Source organism: Moschus berezovskii, chromosome 6 (assembly GCF_049115385.1).
Source record: "Moschus berezovskii isolate FMDL1 chromosome 6, NW_MosBer_1.0, whole genome shotgun sequence".
In the NCBI taxonomy this organism is placed as follows: Eukaryota; Metazoa; Chordata; class Mammalia; order Artiodactyla; family Moschidae; genus Moschus; species Moschus berezovskii.
The window spans coordinates 40,623,772-40,644,293 of NC_142465.1; the positions used below are offsets into that span (position 1 = coordinate 40,623,772).

Below are 20,522 nucleotides of genomic sequence, written 5' to 3' on the forward strand. Positions count from 1 at the left end.
GAGCACCAATAGGAACTATTAATCCTTTTAAAGACATGTGCAAACTAAGGCTCAAAGGATAGTATATTATTTGTGGAAAGTCAAACAATAGGTGGCAAGATTAAAGAATCCAACTTTCTGAAATGATCCAGTTCTCTTGCATTTTATTAAGTAGCCATCAGAAAATGAGTCAAAATCATAATCCACAATTAATGCAAAATTTTCCAAAAGGCACTGCCTCAGATTTTAAGGAAATTATGAGTTTAAAGTTGATCTTTCCTTTTAAACAGTTTTTCCCAGTGGAAACAGATGAGGCTGCCTGGTCTTAATGTCTAGCTTATTCTCATTCCTATTTCTAGTGATTACAAACAAATAACATTTTCAAATTTCAATTTTAAAGTTAATAAAATGGAAAGCATCTGGTAATGGGTTCTGATAACATTCTAAAATTAAATAGAGGAGGGTGGAAGTTCAAAAACAGGCTAGGCAAACTCTTTTATGGTCACCTGATACTTTTATGGTCACTTGCAAAATGATGACAGTAGTAGCTATTAAGAAATAACTGGTTCCTGTACCCTGAAAACACCTGTTTCAGGTAAGAAACAAAGCTGTTAACAGAAACGGCAGCAACAGTTGAAACAATCTCCCTGCAGTATCAGGAACACGTCTATAAGGCATGTCCCCGCCAAGTTGTGCTTAATTTGGGCATGATGTTTCTTTTGGTAGGTCCTCTCATTCTTAAGTGAATGAATTTGAATAAAGTTAATTAGGATTAACTACACTTACAAAAGGTGTCAGTGAATGCTAAAGTGTTCCATTTTTATAAGCCCAGGTGGCTCAGTGGTAAAGAGTCCGCCTGTCAAGCAGGAGATGCAGGTTCGACCCCTGGATCAGGAAGATCTTTGGAGAAGGAAGTGGCAACCCATTCCAGTATTCTTGCCTGGAGAATTCCACGGACAGAGAAGCCTGATGGGCTACAGTCCATGGAGTCGCAAAGAGTCAGACAAGACTTAGTGACTAAACAATAACAACAACGCTCTGCATTCTGAGACTCTCTTGTAAACTTATAGGACCCAGAGCCTTTAAGCTACGTAGTGTCTTTAATTAACTCAGTGGTTAAATACAGAAATTACTCTCCTGGCAGATGAGCCCAGCATGAAACATGGTTTGTCTAACGGTTGCAGACACAAAGACTGATAAGGCGCAAAAGAGACTAAAGCAATAACTCTCAGAAGTCCTTAGTTATCATTGAGTTAGAGGGTCAATGGGGAAAAGAAATGCAGAAATCTATTTTTAAAGTCCTTAAAGATACTTCATATGTCTTATCAGACAGCCCAAACAGTATTTCTTACCTTAAAAGTGTACATGTCAAAAACAAACAATCCTTATAAAATTATTTAAAATTTCTCAGAAGAGATTTCCATTATTTTGATGAATGTGTATGTCCCACATACATGCATATATATATATATATATACACACACACATACATGTCTATACATATACACACATATATGTACTTTATATATAAATACATTTCAGTAGACAGTCATCATTAGTATTATAATCGTATTGATGTTTTTTCCCGAGGTAAACAGATATTGCATATAATCTCTAGATTTGTCTTTCTCATGAATTTGTTCCCCTTTCAAGAGAGGTAACTTCTGTCCTAAACCATGAAAAATAGTGTGTACCGAATAAAATCCAATTCACATTAGTTGAGAAAATAAAACTGTATCTTTAACCCTTGGGAGGACAGGAATGATGTAACAAAATAAACAGCACTGCTATGTCAAAAAGGCGCTGGGCTGACAGGCAGACCAACAATTAGAGCTCAGCATTTCCAGTGACTAACTGCTTGGAAAATTAGGGATAACTGGACTTGGATTATCTAACAAGTCTGTTACTGAAATGACTGTTTAAATTTGGTGAAATAAATAAGACTTTCTCATGTTTGAGGGCTTTGCACAAATGCAATAATGCTAACCATGAAAACAAGATCCTTCTTTTTTCACTTTGGAATGTTATTTGAAATATAACATGAAATAAAGTAATTCATGAGGCTATTGTTTAAAAAAGAAAAATAGTGTATATAACATTATTAGCATGTCTTCCATCTGACATTTGAAATGGGTGAAGTTAAAATTTCTTACCATCCAAGCTGTGACAAAGTCCCCCATCCAGGTCCCTACTGCAGCTAATTTCATGAAACTTTCATTTCGGATGCCCATATAGTCTGTAATGATATAAGCTCTGTGGAAACAAACACACAAGACATTGTCCAGACTCAGAGAACCATACAGTCAAAGCTTTCTGGTTCAGCAACACTCAAAAGGGAATTTTCCCCCTTTTAACAAACTTTCTTGCTTTTGTCTCACCAGATGTGCTTATAAATCTGAAAGGCTAGGAGGAGCTCTGAGAGTGTCTGGGTCAGTTCCAATTAGATTTGAAAACTGACTGTGGCTACACCAATTACCATGTGCCTTTCATTTTTGAGCTGTAGGACTGACAACAGCTTTTGGAAAATCAAACAGAAATACTCAGCAAAGGCATCATTCCATGCTTACTCAAGTATGAGGAGAGCAGAACAATTCCTGAATTAGAGAAATTAGAAAGGAAGAAAAAAGCTCACTTTCCTCCAGTTCTGTCTTCTCAAAGTCAGAACTATTGAAAAGATGCTGGGAGTAAGTTTTAAGTATAAAGTCATATCTGAATAATATTCAGAAGAAAGTCAAGATTCGAGAAAAATTTTCACATAGGGAAGCAATGTAAAATTTTACTCAAATACATGTGACTTAAATTATTATTTAATAGCAATGGCCAGATTCCACTTCATCACTCTTTTGGCGTAGCTAGTTATTGTTTGCTTGCTATTAAACACAAGTTTATATTCCTCACAGCTCAAAGAAACGTTCAAAGGTACACCCGACTATTAAAAACAGGTAAAAAGATCATGCTTATTGCTTATTAAGCATTTTCATTTTCTCGTTTGATAGTCAAGAAAATCCTAACTATCATTTTTCCCATTTGTAATTTCACTAAGAAAACTGGGATTCAAAAATACCACTTACCCTGCCCAATCAATACCACCTAACTAATGAATGGTACCTAGGAACCAAATTTCTCTGTACATATTTTTTAATTCTAAGTATTTCTTTTTTACTCAGTTTTCTTTTACTTTAAATTTTGTTCCTTTTCTTAAACATGATAATACCTATACAATTTAGAGTACCCATTGAACATAATTCTTCTTAGATTAACTTTAAAACAATATGCAGTAGATAAATGTTTGTTAGTTATCTACTGAAACTATGCAGAAGCACATTTTTGAAGTTACTGAGAGTTAAACTGCTTCCAATTCAGTTATTTTTTTCTAGAGTTATTTCAGATAGTTTTTTAATCTGATATTTAAATACATAGATATTTAAATAGTATTTTAACAACAAAAACAAACTTATAAATTCTTAACAACTCTTTTCCCATGGGCTTCATCTACTTACTTTGGAGGGGCTATGTAAATATCTTAAGGTCTCATCTCAAAATTCTGGGTCTTATTCAATGTGTTTCCATAATAGCCAAAAATATATATATATATTTAGCTACCGAAAACTGCATGCTATCAATGTGCTAGAGATTGTTATTAGCATTTTAGAAACACAGTCCCCATCAACTTTCATATCAGAACAATGAAATGCATTGTTATTGCCATTTCACAGATATGGAATTAAGGCTTTAGAGAGTTCCTGCAACTTTCTCAAGTTTGAGCATCCAATAAATGGACAAGATTTGAATATAAATTTGATTGACTCCCAAATCCACGCACTTAACTACTGTGCTATCCCTTCTTCCTACAACTGTTAATAGAGATATAAAAAGCACAAAGAATATCTCTGTTCCCCAGTATTTTAATACGACAATGACAATCAAGGATTACTTCCTGTGGGGATAATTCATAAGAAGAAGCCAACAGAAGCATTCAGAAACTACAGCTCCCTAGAGCTACCGTCAGGTCTTGGATTCCCACTTATCCTGAGCTCACCCACCTAAACAGCTCTTGGTCACTGGGCTCAGGGTACTATAAAATAGTAGCTCTGTTAATTGTCCAGCTTTTTCAATGACACCTACTTTGAAGATTTTGTTCAGTGTTACATCTCTACCTGTTCACTCTGCCAATTAATTCCAGAATACATTGGGCTAGGATAGAAATTCCTGGCTACATTCTTTGTGGTTGTATAGATGTATGTAAGAGAAGGCATGATTCTTCTGTTTCAGTATCTGAAAACAAGGATGAGATAGTAAGCATGCAACAGACCAATGATCCAGCCAAAAAACCCTAAACAAACTAAACAAAATATAAAAATAACTCCCCAAATCTGCTTAAAGTCATCTACGAGCTGATGAAGCAATGAAGAGAAGAAAAACCAAGATACCAGATTGGCGAGCATTATGGGAAAGTTAACTGTAGTTTCTCTGGGGACATTAGCTGATTCCACATGCAAGGCAAGAAGACGAGAACCTGGATTTTGCCTGGGCAGAGAACAGTCTCAGTAGGTTAAAGAGGCAATGTTTGAAATTTAAGGAGCCAAGATTCTTGTGAGAAAGGAGATGCTCAGAAGAGAGTAAGATACTCAGCCAGTTTTCCTTTCAAGACTTTTGCCAAATTATGAACTTGTGCACAAGGAAAGCTGAGAGACTAAGCAGAAAGTCTTTATAGTCCACGGCCATACCATCCTGAACCCACCCCATCTTGTCAGATCTCAGAAGTTAAGCAGGGTTGGGCCTGGTTAGGACTTGGATGGGAGAAAATCTCTGTAAAGTACAGCAGAGGTCTGGCTACTTCATGCTGAGGAAACTATTATAGTTGAGAAAATTCTGAGAGAATGGCCCAGGATATACAAGGGTACAGAAGACTAAAGAAAACCTGTGATGTATGGGTCCTTGTTGAAATTGCAAATCAACCCTTATCCAGTCCATTTCATGACTGAATTAAGGTGATCAGCTTCTATTCTTTGTACTTTACAGAGGAAAAAGTGAACCTTTTCAGGAAGAATAAAATATCATTTATTTTTATTTATAAAATTCATCATTCAATCAAAAGTTACTAGGATGTCAAGAAACAAGATCCTATCAAGATCCTGAAAGCCAAGAGAGTAAACAATAGCTAAAACTATTCCATAAGTTACAGGAGGACTGCAAGTCATTTTTTATCTGTTCTTTCCACTGTTGATACCCCAGAGCCTAGAGCACTGCCTACAAGTGGTAAGTAACCAGTAAACATCTGCTTAATTTATGAATTAACAAAGTGACCCAAGTTATTCATATTTATTGATATATTACACAGGTAAACCTATATATACTAAATCCTAGAAATAGCAATAAAATAAGATTGACATGAAGAACTGTTACATGTCACTTCTCCAACTACATTTGTATCTCCGTGAGGGCAGAATAACTATCCTATATTCATGTAGAAAGATACATCAGCACAAAAGAGGAGGATGTCCCTCCTCTGTGGCTGTGGGCACATGGTGAGTATTGGATGCCATGATAAAGCAGAGGACATAGCATAGAGAATTTAATTAAGAATAAATTAATATATTTAAAAGTGAAGAGTCATATTTAAAATGTATTAGTTATTCTAGACATTTCTCCAAAAAAGACATACAAATGACAAACAGGCACAAGAAAAGATGCTCATCATTGCTAATCATAATATTAGAGAAGTAAAACTCAAAATTACCTCGAGATATCATCTCATACCAGTCAGTATGGCCATCATCAAAAAGTCTACAAACAATAAATGATAAAGAGAGTATGGGAAAAAATCCTCCTACACTTCGGTGGGACTGTAAATTGGTACAGCCACTATGGAGAATGATATGGAGTTTCCTTAAAAGGCTAAAAATATAGTTACCATATAATGTAGCAATCCCACTCCTAGGCATATAGCTGGAGAAAAACATGGTTTGAAAGGATATGTGCACCCCAATATTCATTGCAGTGCTGTTGACAATAGCCAAGATATGGAAGCAACCTAAATGTCCATTGGCAAATGAATGGATAAAAATGATGTGGTACATATTACACAGTAGAATACTACTCAGTCATTAAAAAGAATGAAATAATGTCATTTGCAGCAACATGGATGGACCTGGAGGTTATTACGTTAAGTAAAGTCAGACAAAGAAAGACAAATATCATAGGATATGGCTTAGAATCGAAAAGAAAAACTGATACAAATGAACTGATTTACAAAACAGAAGTAGAGTCACACATGTAAAAACAAACTTATGGTTACCAAGGATAAAAGGCAGAGAGGGAGGGATAAATCGGGAATTTAGAACTGACATATACACACTACTATATCTAAACCAGGTAAACAAGGACCTACTGTACAGCACAGGGGATTCTGCTCAACAATCTATAATAACCTAAATAGAAAAATAATTTGAAAAGGAAATGATGTATGTATAACTGAATCACTTTGCTGTACTCCTGAAACTAACAATACTATAAATCAGCTAATGCCTGATACAAAATTTTAAAAATCTCCAGGTTCCTCTGTCCATGGGATTTCCTAGGCAAGAATACTGGAGTGAATTGCCACTTCTTCTCCAGGGGATCTTCCTGGCCAGGGACTGAACCTGCATCTCCTGTGTCTCCTGCATTGCAGGCAGCTTCTTTACCACTGAGCCATGAAAGAAGCTTCTTTTTTAAAAAGAATATACTGTATCAAGAAATTTAGCAGTTATTCTAAATTTTGCTGCTCTGGACAAATGTAAAGAAGAATTACAAATAGGCAGACCTGCCATAAAAACCTTCAACCACGAGTTCACTGATTTGCATATCCATTAACATTTTACAGTATTTCCTATGCAGGCTGTAAAGGACACAGTGTGCATATATTTATATTAGCAATTCTGGCCAGTTTGAATATCACATTGGACTCTGGAAAAGTGAAGTTATGGAGCTTATACACTCAAGAGTTTTTGGATACTGATTCAAAATTAAATTTTGCTAGGGGCCACTGTTAAACAGTTTCGGTTTTGTTCAGTTTTAGCTAATTATTTCAACTATTCATGTATCTTTGTTTTGCTTTGTGCTTTAACTGATTATCCGTTGCTGCTGCTAAGTCGCTTCAGTCGTGTCCGACTCTGTGCGACCCCATAGACAGCAGTCCACCAGGCTTCCCCGTCCCTGGGATTCTCCAGGCAAGAACACTGGAGTGGGTTGCCATTTCCTTCTCCAATGCATGAAAGTGAAAAGTGAAAGTGAAGTCGCTCAGTCATGTCCGACTAGTAGCGACCCCATGGACTGTAGCCCACCAGGCTCCTCTGTCCATGGGATTTTCTAGGCAAGAGTTCTGGAGTGGCTTGCCATTGCCTTCTCCGTGCATAGATCTAAAAATGCCTGCACTCCTATCAGCCTTGCAGGTAAACATTTATCATTGATATTTTCTCTAAAAATTCTAAAAGAATTTCTTTTTAGGCTACAACTTCATTCCCCTTTCCTTGAGATTTCAAGTTTAACTGTCAAATCCATAACATAAATGTGGAAATGTCAACAGAATCTTGGAAAGGCTCATAATCATCGTAACCTCAAAACATGAGCAACTAAGCTTACTGCACCTAATGAAACTAAAGCACTAAATGGCCATAAACAGACTCTAACATGGACTAACTAGTCAATAAAAAGGTAATATAAAGAATTGGCCCTACAGGTGAGAGTCTTGAGCACAAGCAACAAAGGCTCCAGCTTACTTCATTCTATTACTTATACGTAAGTGGATTCAGTCAATGCCAGGTGATTTAGGAGCTGAATCTCTGAAAGTTTAACAAGAGGCAGTAAACATAGATCACCAACCCAAAATGGATTCATGCTTCACTGAAGATCCATCTGTGGCCAGCTGGATTCATAATGTCACAGCTATCTCTCTCAGCCATGTTTGGGCAACATAAACAAGATTGGGGGTGTCATAAACAAGTAAATTATGGATAAGGAGTTGACTTAACATGAGTACAGACCTGTATTAAACACAATGAACCTCAAGCAAAAACTCTAAGTGGTCTTAAGGCTTGAGGTGAAAATCTGTCTACATAAAATGCCAGAAATTAAACATATTATATTAGCCTTTCTCAATTTTTTTGTAATGGAATGCTTAAAAGTCTTTAATTCAGTCACTTGTTCAACTATTATCCAAATAACCACATTTTAGTATTTCTTCTCAAAATTTCTACTTCTTGATTATTGAAAAACTTAGAAGGAGATCAATACATGTGTATGAACTTTCCAGGAAAGACCTAGGGTATAAAGCTACAGAGCAAAATTCACTAGAAGGTGAAAACTGTTGCAGACAATTGTTAGAAGGAGACTGTGTGTGTGCTTAGTCGTTGCTCATCCAATTCTTTGAGACCCCATGGACTGCAGCCCACCGGGCTCCTCTTTCCATGGGATTCTCCAGGCAAGAATACTGGAGTGGGTTACCATGTCCTCCTCCAGGAGATCTTCCCAACCCAGGGATCGAACTCAGGTTTCCTGTATTGCAGGTGGATTCTTCACCAACTGAGCCACCAAAGAAGAGTCTAGAGTGACTAAAACTGCATCTAGACCTAAAAATGTTTACAAGTAAAGTTCCAACTCAAATTCCCCAACTTCAGCTATTCATTCTTTCTAATTTCTATACAGAAGACATATAAGACTGCAGATGGCGTATTTATTGGACAAACTCACCCTGACTGCTAACACACACACATATTATGTCAACTCTTCCTTTCATTCGTCGTCTTGCTTAAGCCTACTCAGTGAAATCCATTTGTAGTAGACACAGAAACCTTAGTATAACATCAATCCCTCCCTCTCTTTTACCCTCAACATTTGGTTAATCAAATGTAACCTTTCATAAGGTTACTTCCGATAGGTCCTCAAACTATGTTTTTCTGTCATCACCGCTACCAATATCTTAACTTTGTTCATCAGTTCAGTTCAGTCGCTCAGTCGTGTCCGACTCCATGAATCACAGCACGCCAGGCCTCCCTGTCAATCACCAACTCCCGGAGTACACTCAAACTCATGTCCATCGAGTCTGTGATGCCATCCAGCCATCTCATTCTCTGTCGTCCCCTTCTCCTCCCGCCCCCAATCCCTCCTAGCATCAGACTCTTTTCCAGTGAGTCAACTCGTCACATGAGGTGGCCAAAGTATTGCAGTTTCAGCTTTAGCATCAGTCCTTCCAATGAACACCCAGGATTGATCTCCTTTAGAATGGACTGGTTGGATCTCCTTGCAGTCCAAGGGACTCTCAAGAATCTTCTCCTACACCACAGTTCAAAAGCATCAATTCTTCGGCGATCAGTTTTCTTCACAGTCCAACTCTCACATCCATACATGACCACTGGTAAAACCATAGCCTTGACTAGACGGACCTTGGTTGGCAAAGTAATGCCTCTTGCTTTTTAATATGCTATCTAGGTTGGTCATAACTTTCCTTCCAAGGAGTAAGCGTCTTTTAATTTCATGACTGCAATCAGCATCTGCAGTGATTTTGGAGCCCAAAACAATAAAGTCTGACACTGTTTCCACTGTTACCCCATCTATTTCCCATGAAGTGATGGGACCAGATGCCATGATCTTCGTTTTCTGAATGTTGAGCTTCAAGCCAACCTTTTCACTCTCCTCTTTCACTTTCATCAAGAGGCCTTTGAGTTCCTCTTCACTTTCTGCCATAAGGGTGGTGTCATCTGCATATCTGAGGTTATTGATATTTCTCCCAGCAGTCTTGATTCTAGCTTGTGCTTCTTCCAGCCCAGTATTCCTCATGATGTACTCTGCATATTCATAACCACATCTAATCTGAATTACACAAAAGCCTCCTGTTTCCCTGTGATTATCCTCACCTTATTATAGATTCTTTACTGCCACTATGGTAAATTCTAGGGAATTAAAATGGTGCACTAGAAGAGCAGGAGTCCTAGAACCAGAAAGTATTGGGTTGACAAACCATCTTCCCACTCTATGACCTGGGATAAATGATTAGCTTGATAATAATCCATTCCCTTATCTGTAGAATGGGAATAAGAATATCTTTTCCTCACAAGGATTTCTTGAGGATTACATGAGATAAGGAACATAATGCTTCCCCCTAGGGCACAGGCTCCACTCTGATTTCTTCTTTTTCTTTTTTCTTTTGTCCTACCCAGTTATGTGAGGATTTTCTTGTCTTCTTGGGCATCTGAGGTCTTCTGTCGGTGCTTAGTAGCTGTTCTGTATGATTCATACCACTTGTAGATATATTTTCACTGTTTCTGTGAACGGAGGCAAATTCTACTTCTTACTTCTCTGCCATCTTGTCTGACCTCCCCAATTTTTTGCTTTTCTGGACCACTATATTATTTTGGAAATGGCAGCTATTAGGTCAGAGATCTATCCTTTATTTGCATATCTACTATGAAACAGTTATGATGTGCTGTGTGTGTGATTAGTCATTCAATCATGTCCAACTCTCTGTGATCCCATGGTCTGTAGCCCACCTGGCTTCTCTGTCCATGGAATTCCCCAGGCAAGAATACAAGAATGGGTAGCCATTCCCTTCTCAGGGGATCTTCCTGACCCAGGGATTGAACCCAGGTCTCCTGCACTGCAGTCAGATTCTTTGACATCTGAGACACCAGAGAAGCCCTTCGTGTAGCACATGAATTTATATTACATAAGCATAGTTCATATTCACTAAGTAAACTGACATAGTTCATTACTCACTAAGTAAATCCCTATAGTCTCCCTGTTTGCTAGATCATGGACCCAATATTTGCAAACTCAAAAGTTTCCAAGAGGAAAGAAATAGCATCCCAAAGTTAGGTATCACTTCCTGGATTATCATCCAGCACCTCTTGCCTAATAATTTCTTCAACATATTATCACATTTTCCCAGTCCACAGAGTCACAGTGGCAGGCTTTGAACATAGATATACTGTAATAAGAGTAAAGCATGGCAATTCACTCCAGTACCCTTGCCTGGCGAATTCCATGGAAAAGAAGCCTGGCAGGCTGCAGTGCATAGGGTCACACAGAGTCAGACATGACTGAAGCAACCTAGCAGGCACCCACATACTGTCATCACCAAATTTGCTGATATCCTAATTTTTCCCTTTCCTGGTAATTTAGAATTAAGACTCAAAGAGAGAAAGAGGAAATCTCTTTCCAGGAGGCTGACTGAAGAAAAACACAGTTATTTCTGGTGATGACATTCTATCCTCTGAGAGTTGTTTGTGTTGTTCAGTTGCTCCTTGTGACTCCATGGACTGCAGCATGCCAGGCTCCTCTGTCCTCCCAGAGTTTGCTCAAATTCATGTCGATTAAGTTGGTGATGCCATCCAATCAATTCATTCTCTGCTGCTCCCTTCTACTTTTGCATTCAATCTTTCCCAGCATCAGGGTCTCTTCCAGTGAGTTTCACCTTTAGCATCAGTCCTGCCAATGAATATTCAGGATTGATTTTCTTTAGGATTGACTGATTTGATCTCCTTGAAGTCCAAGAGACTCTCAAGAGTCTTTTCTGGCACCGCAGTTCAAAAGCATCAATTCTTTGGCACCTAGCCTCCAACTCTCACAGCCATATGCGACTACTAGAAAAACCATAGCATCGACATTTTCTCTATTTCTTTGCATTGTTCATTTAAGAAGGCCATCTGCTCTCTCTCTGCTATTCTGTGGAACTCTGCGTTCAGTTAGGATATCTTTCTTTTTCTCCCTTACCTTCTGATTCTCTTCTTTCCTCAGCTATTTGTAAAGCCTCCTCAGGCAACTACTTTGCCTTCTTGGATTTCTTGTTCTTGGGGATGGTTTTGGTCAGTGCCTCCTGTACAATGTTATGAACCTCCAACCATAGTTTTTTAGGAATTCTGTCTACAAGATCTAATCACTTGAATCTATTAATCACCTCCACTGTATAACATGCCTGCAATGCAGGAGACCTGGGTTCAGTCTCCGAGTCGGGAAGATCCCCTGAAGAAAGAAATGGCAACCCATTCCAGTATTATTCCCTGGAGAATTCCACAGACAGAGGAGCCTGGTGGGCTACAGTTCATGGGGTCTCAAAGAGTAGGACACAACTGAGCAACTAACAACTTCAACTGTATAATCATAGGGATTTGATTTAGGTCATACCTGAATGGCCTAGTGGTTTTCCCTACTTTCAATTGAAGCCTGAGTTTTGCAATAAAGAGTTCATGATATGAGTCACAGTCAGCTTCCAGTCTTGTTTTTGCTGACTGTATAGAGCTTCTCCATTTTCAGCTGCAAAGAATATAATCAATCTGATTTTGTACTGACTATCTGGTAATGTCCATGTGTAGAGTCATCTCTTGTGTTATTGGAAGAGGATGTTTTCTATGACCAGCCTATTCTCTTGACAAAACTCTGTTAGCCTTTACCCTGTTTCATTTTGTAATTCAAGGCCAAACTTGAATCTATTCATCACCTCCATTGTTATTCTGCATATCTTGATTTCCTACTTTTGCATTCCAATCTGCTATGATGAAAACGACATCTGTTTTTCTGGTGTTAGTTCTAGAAGTTCTTGTAGGTCTTCATGCTGCTGCTGCTTCTAAGTCGCTTCAGTCATGTCCGACTCTGTGCAACCCCATAGATGGCAGCCCATCAGGCTCCCCCGTCCGTGGGATTCTCCAGGCAAGAATACTGGAGTGGGTTGCCATTTCCTTCTCCAATGCATGAAAGTGAAAAGTGAAAGTGAAGTCGCTCAGTCATGTCTGACTCCCAGTGACCCCATGAACTGCAGCCTACCAGGCTCCTCCATCCATAGGATTTTCCAGGCAAGTGTACTGGAGTGGGCTGCCATTGCCTTGTCTGGTAGGTCTTCATAGAACCAGTCAGCTTCAGATTCTTTGGCTTCAGTGGTTGGGGCATAGACTTGTATTACTAGGATGTCAAATGGTTTGCCTTGGAAATGAACCAAGACCATTCTGTTGTTTTTGAAACTGTACCCAAATGCTGCATTTTAGACTCTTCTGTTGACTATGAGGGCTCAGTCCAGTTCAGTTCAGTCACTCAGTCATGTCCGACTCTTTGAGACCCCATGGACTGCAGTCTGCCAGGCTTCCCTGTCTATCACCAGCTCCTGGAGCTGCTCAAACTCATGTCCATCAAGTCGGTGATGCCATCCAACCGTCTCATCCTCTGTCGTCCCCTTCTCATCCTGCCTTCAATCTTTCCCAGCATCAGGGTATTTTCCAATGAGTCAGTTCTTTGCAACAGGTGGCCAAAGTATTGAAGTTTCAGCTTCAGCATCAGTCCTTCTAATGAATATTCAGGACTGATTTCCTTTACAATAGACTGGTTTGATCTCCTTGCAGTCCAAGGGACTCTCAAGGGTCTTCTCCAACTCCACAGTTCAAAAGCATTAATTCTTTGGCACTCAGCTTTCCACTCTTTCTAGCTTTGTGGAAGAGGGCTACTCCATCTCTTTTAGGGGATTCTTGTCCACAGTAGTAGATATAATGGTCATCTGAATTAAATTCACCCATTCCTATCCATTTTATTTCACTGATTCCTAAAATGCAGATGCTTAGTCTTGCCATCTCCTGCTTAACCATTTCCAACTTACCTTGATTCATGTACCTAAGATTCCAGGCTCCTATGCAATATTGTTCTTTTTATCATCAGACTTTACTTTCACCACCAGACACTTGCACATCATTTCTGCTTGACCCAGCAGCTTCATTCTTTCTGGAACTATTAGTAATTGTCAAAATCACTGCAGATGCTGATTGCAGCCATGAAATTAAAAGGCGCTTACTCCTTGGAAGGAAAGTTATGACCAACCTAGATAGTATATTAAAAAGCAGGGACATTACTTTGCCAACAAAGGTCCGTCTAGTCAAGGCTATGGTTTTTCCCCTGGTCATGTATGGATGTGAGAGTTGGACTATGAAGAAGGCTGATCGCCAAAGAATTGATGCTTTTGAACTGTGGTGCTGGAGAATACTCTTGAGAGCCCCTTGGACTGCAAGGAGATCCAACCAGTCCATTCTAAGGGAGATCGATCCTGGGTGTTCATTGGAAGGACTGATGCTAAAGCTGAAACTGCAATACTTTGGCCACCTCATGCAACGAGTTGATTCACTGGAAAAGACTCTGATGCTGGGAAAGGTTGGGGGCGGGAGGAGAAGGGGCCGACAGAGAATGAGATGGCTGGATGGCATCACCGACTCTGTGGACATGAGTTTGAGTGAACTCTGGGAGTTGGTGATGGACAGGGAGGCCTGGCGTGCTGTGATTCATGGGGTCGCGGAGAGTCGGACACGACTGAGCGACTGAACTGAACTGAACTGATCCCCCAGTAGCACATTAGACACCTTTTGACCTGGTTGGCTCACACACTGCTGTCATATTTTTCGCCTTTCCATACTGTTCACGGGGTTCCCCAAGCTAGAATACTGGAGTAGGTTGCCATTTCCTACTCCAGGGGATCTTCTTGACCCAGGAATCAAACTCATGATTCCTGCATCTCCTGCACTGGCAGGTGAATTTTTCACCACTGTGCCACCTGGAAGCCCTTAACTATTCTCCAAGTAAAAATTTTGGAGCTTAAAAATTCAGTTTTGAATATTTTGTTCAGTTTTAACAGTACCTTTTTCTTTTTTTCTTTTAGAAAGGAATGCCACTAAATGTGCTGCAGGAAAAGGATCATCAGTTTGGCTGACAGACTTAGGTTGCTTTTCAGACTCCTCCTAAAAAGAACAAGGATAAATATATTGTGCCCACTCTTTATGATGCTGCTTCAGACAATAAGGGGAGCTTTGTTTACATGTCAATGTACTATTTACGTACACACATTTTCTAAATGTACTAAAGTTTAAAATAAGATTCCTCTCCACAGTTAAAAATAATGTATATACATATTTTAGTTAAAACCAATATGTTGAATGTGTCTCCACTGAGATGCAGGACAACACAATGAGAGGTTGTCAACTGAGTGACAGGAGTATCTGTGCATTTAACAGATAAAAAGTAGATAAGAGGTTACATCTCTTAGACTGCTAATGTTAAGGGAGCTTGATTTTTAAATAAAACATGTTGACAAAAGACTAAACAAAGACAGATAAAGTGTAGCTTAAAGTAGAGGCTGCATCTCTGACAGATCAAAGATTTTCACAAGTCTCCTACAAAGTGTCAGGAGAAGGTAACAAAAAGATAGGCTTAAGTGGAGAAGGAAATGGCAACCCACTCCTGTGTTCTTGCCTGGAAAATCCCAGGGACGGGGGAGCATGTTGGGCTAACATCGATGGGGTTGCACAGAGTCAGACACGACTGAAGCGACTTAGCAGGAGCAGCAGCAGACATCATAGTAAAGAATACAGAGCTGAGAAACCTTCACAGAAGCTTGTGACAGGAGTCTAGAATTGAGTTTGCCAATAGTATGGGTGATTGAGGGTAGCAAATATAGAACTCTTAAATATTTTCCAGATGTTAAACCCTACTGATGTGTCATCTAGCACACACTTCTGCCCTCAAACATCTCTGGGCCTGGACCCTCTCTCTAAGAGTCAGGCTCACTCATGGGGCATCTCTTCAGCTAATTATGAATGCCCAATTATTATCAAATGTGCTTCAAATTAGAAGTGAGATCAATCATTGCTCTATAAATTTGCTCTGCAATTTCACTAATTATATAACTTCTTTTGATTTAACCATAAAGAATTTCATTTTCTGATTTTTACAGTGTTTACCTGGCCTATGGTAACAAAAAAAGGAAATAAGGCCACAATTTCACCCACCTGTGAACATTTCAAGTCCATCCAATTTTCTCCCAATAATTCAAAGAGTTTTCATAGAGTTTCATTTGTTCTTTTAGAACTAGTACTCTTAGCAACCTTTTTCCAGTTGATACAGATGTCAAAGATGGTACCAAAGATATCCTCTTTTGTATTGATGTCCACTGAAGTTGTTACTACAACTATTTATGTTGTCAGTGTGTGTGTCAAGACCCACAGGTAAACTGTAATTCTGTCATTGTGCCCTATGCCACCTTCCCCAATTCTGAGATCAGTCATCAATGTACTCACATTATTACCTTACTTCTATCCCAACACGTCCTAATATCAACAGTGCTGCTGATACCCTAAAGCTTCAAACACCCACAGAGAATATGGGAAAATTCTTAGTATTTATTATTTCAATTAACATTGGCTTATAACATTATATAAGTTTCATGAGCACAACATTATATTTCAATTTCTGTGATGCTCACCACCAAAATTTTAGTTTCTGGAGAATTCTGCCAAACATATAAAGAGCTAGTACCAATTCTTCCCAAACTATTCCCCAAAATAGAAAAGCATGGAACATTCCCAAATTCATTCTAGGAGGTCTAATACCAAAATCAGATGGAGGCACTACCAAAAATAAAAATAAAAAAAAAGAAAGATAAGAAAATTACCAGCCAATAACTCTGATGAATATAGATAAAAATCCTTAACAAAATATTGGCAATCAAATTCAATATGTAATAAGGTTCACACACCGTGATCAAGTGCAACTTATTCCAGAGCCGCAGGAGTGGTCCAATAAACACAAATCAAATACTGTGATATACCACATTAACAGGACTTTCCTGGTGGCTTGGTGGTAAAGAATCTGCCTGCAATGCAGGAGACACAGGAGACATGGGTTCAGTCTCTGGGTTGGGAATATCTCCTGGAGAAGGGCATGGCAACTCACTCCAGTATTCTTGCCTGAAGAGTCCCGTGGGCAGAGGAGCCTAGTGCACTACAGTCCATAGGGTCGCAAAGAGTCAGACATGACTGAAGGAAGGATAAAAATTAAATGACCATATACCTATATGTAGAAAAACCATTTGGCAAAATTCAACATTCGTGACAAAAATCCTCATCAAAGTTTAGGTAGAGGGAACATATCTCAACACAACTAAATCCATTTCAGACAAATCCACTGCTAACATCATACTCAATGGTGAAAACCTGAAAACCTACCCTCTAAAATTAGGAAAAAGACAAAGACGTCTACTTTCACCACTTCTATTTAACATAGTATTGAATTTTTTTGCCACAGCAATAAGACAAGAAAAATAAAAGGTATCCAAATTGGAAGGGAAGAAGTAAAACTGTCACTATTTGAAGATGACATGATGCTATATATATAGAAGACCTGGAAGTGAAAAGTGAAAGTGAAGTCATTCAGTTGTGTCTGACTCTTTGCGACCCCATGGACTGTAGTGTACCAGGCTCCTCCGTCCATGGGATTTTCCAGGCAAGAGTATTGGAGTGGGTTGCCATTTCCTTCTCCAAGAAGACCTGAAAAACTCCACTAAAAAGACTATTAGATCTAATAAAGGAATTCAGAAAAGTTTTGGGATACAAGATCAATATACAGAAATCTATACACTAATAAGGAACTATCAGAAATAGAAAGCAAGAAAACAATCTCATTTAATATCACATCAAAGTGAATAATATACCCAGGAATAAACAAGATGAAAGACCTATACTCTGAAAATTATAAAAGTTTTGATGAAGGGAATAAAAATATGATAAAAAGAAACAGAAAGTTATCTCATGCTCTTGGGTTGGAAGAATTAATATTGTTAAAATGCCCATACTATCCAGAGCAATCTACATATTTAATGCAAACCCTATAAAAATACCCATTACATTTTTCACAAAACAAAAACAAGTGATCCTAAAATTTATGTGGAACCACAAAAGACTCCAAATTGCCAAAACTATTTTGAGAAAGAAAGAACAAAGTTGGAGATACCATGTTCCCTAACTTCAGACAATGCTGCGAAGCTATCCCTGGTGGATCAGTGGTAAAGAATACAGGAGACACAGGTTCTATCCCTGGGTCAGGAAGATCCCTGGAAAGGGAAATGGCAGCCCACTCCAGTATACTTGCCTGGGAAATCCCCTTGACAGAGGAGCCTTGTGGGCTACAGGCCAGGGAGTCATAAAAGAGTTGGACACAACTTAGCGACTAAACAACAACAAGAATAACAGTAATCAAAACAACAGAGTACTGGCACAAAAACTGACACACAGATTGACAGATCAACAACAACATAAAAGGAGCCTAAAAGTAAACCTGACACATGATTAATGGGCTTCCTAGATGACACTAGTGGTAAAGAACCTGCCTGCCAATGCAGGAGATATAGGAGATGCTGGTTTGATCCCTGGGTCAAGAAGATCCCCTGGAGAAAGAAATGGCAACCTACTCCAGTATTCATGCCTGGAGAATCCCATAGACAGAGGAGCCTGGCAGGCTACAGTCCATGGGGTTGCAAAGGGTTGGATACGACTGAGCAACTTAGCACTCATAGTACCCATGCATGTTTATGATCATTTAATCTATGACAAAGGAAGCAGGAATATACAATGAAGACAAGCCAGTTTCTTTAATAAGTAGAATAATGAAATTAGAAGATTTTTCTCACACCAAATACAAAAATGGGCTCAAAATGGATTAAAGACCTAAATATCAGAGCAGAAGCCATTAAATTCCTAGTAGAGAATGCAGGTAGCACACTTTTTGACATATATTGCAGCAATATTTTTTTAAGTTCATTTCCTAAAGCAAAAGAAACAAAAGCAAAATAAACAAATGAGACCTAATTTAACTTGAAGTTTTTGCACAGCAAAGTAAACCACTGATAGAATGGAAAGATAACCTATTTAATGGGATAAAATATTTGCAAATGATACATCTACTAAGAGGCTAATATCCAAAATATATAAATAGCTCACCCAACTCAATATCAAAAAAGCAAACAACCAATTATAAATAGGCAGAAGATTAAAATAGATATTTTTCCAAACAAGACACACAAATGCTTAATAGGTACATGAAAAAATGTTCACCATCACTAATCATCTGAGAAATTACTGTATCAATGATTTGCAGTTATCTTCTCTCACCTTATGATTCACGTGTAAATCCATGGGACAGAAATAAAATATGTTATGATTTATTCATATAATTCCTTCCATTTCAACACTTGCGCATTGTCCTTAAGCAAGATATCCTTGATTTAACTGCCTATTCAGTGTTATCTTCCAGGAGGCTCTTTGGTGCCATACATCACAGTACTTCAGAGGCAGGATTGCATGTGAACTTGGTGGAGTGAGAAAATGTGCTTCTCCTCGCCAAACTCAAATGACATGACAGTATAGGAAGAGAAGAATAAACTTCCAAAGTGGGAGAAGATATAACAGAAAATGAGAAATATCAATAAAGTTTTTACAAAGCTGACTGAGAGAGGATGATGGTTTCAACTTGCCCTGTAGTATGAAATTCTTTGGGGATATTAAGGAAGGACCTAATTCTGTTTTGGAACCTCAACAATACTCAGGGACTGGAGGAGGTTCAGTATTTCTGGATGTGAGAGAGAGAAAGGATGGGACTTAAAATAGGATTGGAAATTATGCATGATAAGTAGTTTATGTACTTTCTTCCAGTCAATAAACCCAGAAAATGACTTCTGTCTCACCTAGCAACAAGGACATTTGCTAGCAATATCTAGAGAAATTCAAGCAGAGTTAGACATCTTAAAGAAAATAGAAGCCAAAAATTTATATATTTTTATATTAAACAGTGAGTCCCATTACCTAAAATACTATTTATATGGGTTAAAGAGAAAGTTCCATTTCGAAAAAATTGACCAGTTCTGACCTTCCCCCAAGAGTCATTAACAGTTGAGGATCAACCAGTGAGATAGATAAGCCAATTCCCATAGACCACAATCCCCTTCTACTCGAGTCTTACTGGTCACAAGCCTGTCTATGCACAGAGACTTTCCAATCATCTTTTATTGCCCACTACTGAGAATGAACTTGGTGCTGGAGAAGACTCTTGAGAGTCCCTTGTACTGCAAGGAGATCCAACCAGTCCATTCTAAAGGAGATCAATCCTGGATGTTCATTGGAGGGACTGATGCTAAAGCTGAAACTGCAATAATTTGGCCACCTCATGCGATGAGTTGATTCACTGGAAAAGACTCTGATGCTGGGAAAGGAAGGGGGGCGGGAGGAGAAGGGGACGACAGAGAATGAGATGGCTGGATGGCATCACTGACTCTATGGACATGAGTTTGGGTGAACTCCAGGAGTTGGTGATGGACAGGGAGGCCTGGCGTGCTGTGATTCATGGGGTTGCAAAGAGTCGGACACGACTGAGCGACTGAACTGAACTGAACTGAACTGAGAATGAACACACTTCATACATTACCATGTATTTGAGGTAAATTTTTAACAAAAAAGCTCAAAACTAAATAAAAATGAGGTACTTAGAGGAAACAGACAATACAAAAAGCAGAGAAAAAGTGTACAGATAGAATACAAATACTTTCCTGATATGCAAAGTAAAAATTCAATTATATGCTGTCTAAGAATGGCAACCTAATCCAGTATTCTTCTCTGGAGAATCCCATGGACAGAGGAGCCTGGTGAACTAGTAGTCCATGGGATTGCAAAGAGTTGGACATGACTGAGCAACTAAGCACAGCACATGAAAAATAC

The 20,522-nt window shown here is 38.8% G+C and overlaps 1 protein-coding gene across 3 annotated transcripts in view; it reads right to left on the minus strand.

The window, feature by feature from the left end:
* TMEM117 (transmembrane protein 117) overlaps window positions 1–20,522 on the minus strand; it is a 660,208-nt gene that overhangs the window by 331,756 nt on the left and 307,930 nt on the right. For all 3 annotated transcript variants that reach the window (XM_088836963.1, XM_055394056.2, XM_055394055.2), the window contains one exon: window positions 2,133–2,232. In XM_088836963.1, coding sequence (XP_088693089.1) covers window positions 2,133–2,210 — 78 coding nt within the window. In that variant the 5' untranslated portion in view covers window positions 2,211–2,232. The remainder of the gene's footprint in view (window positions 1–2,132; window positions 2,233–20,522) is intronic.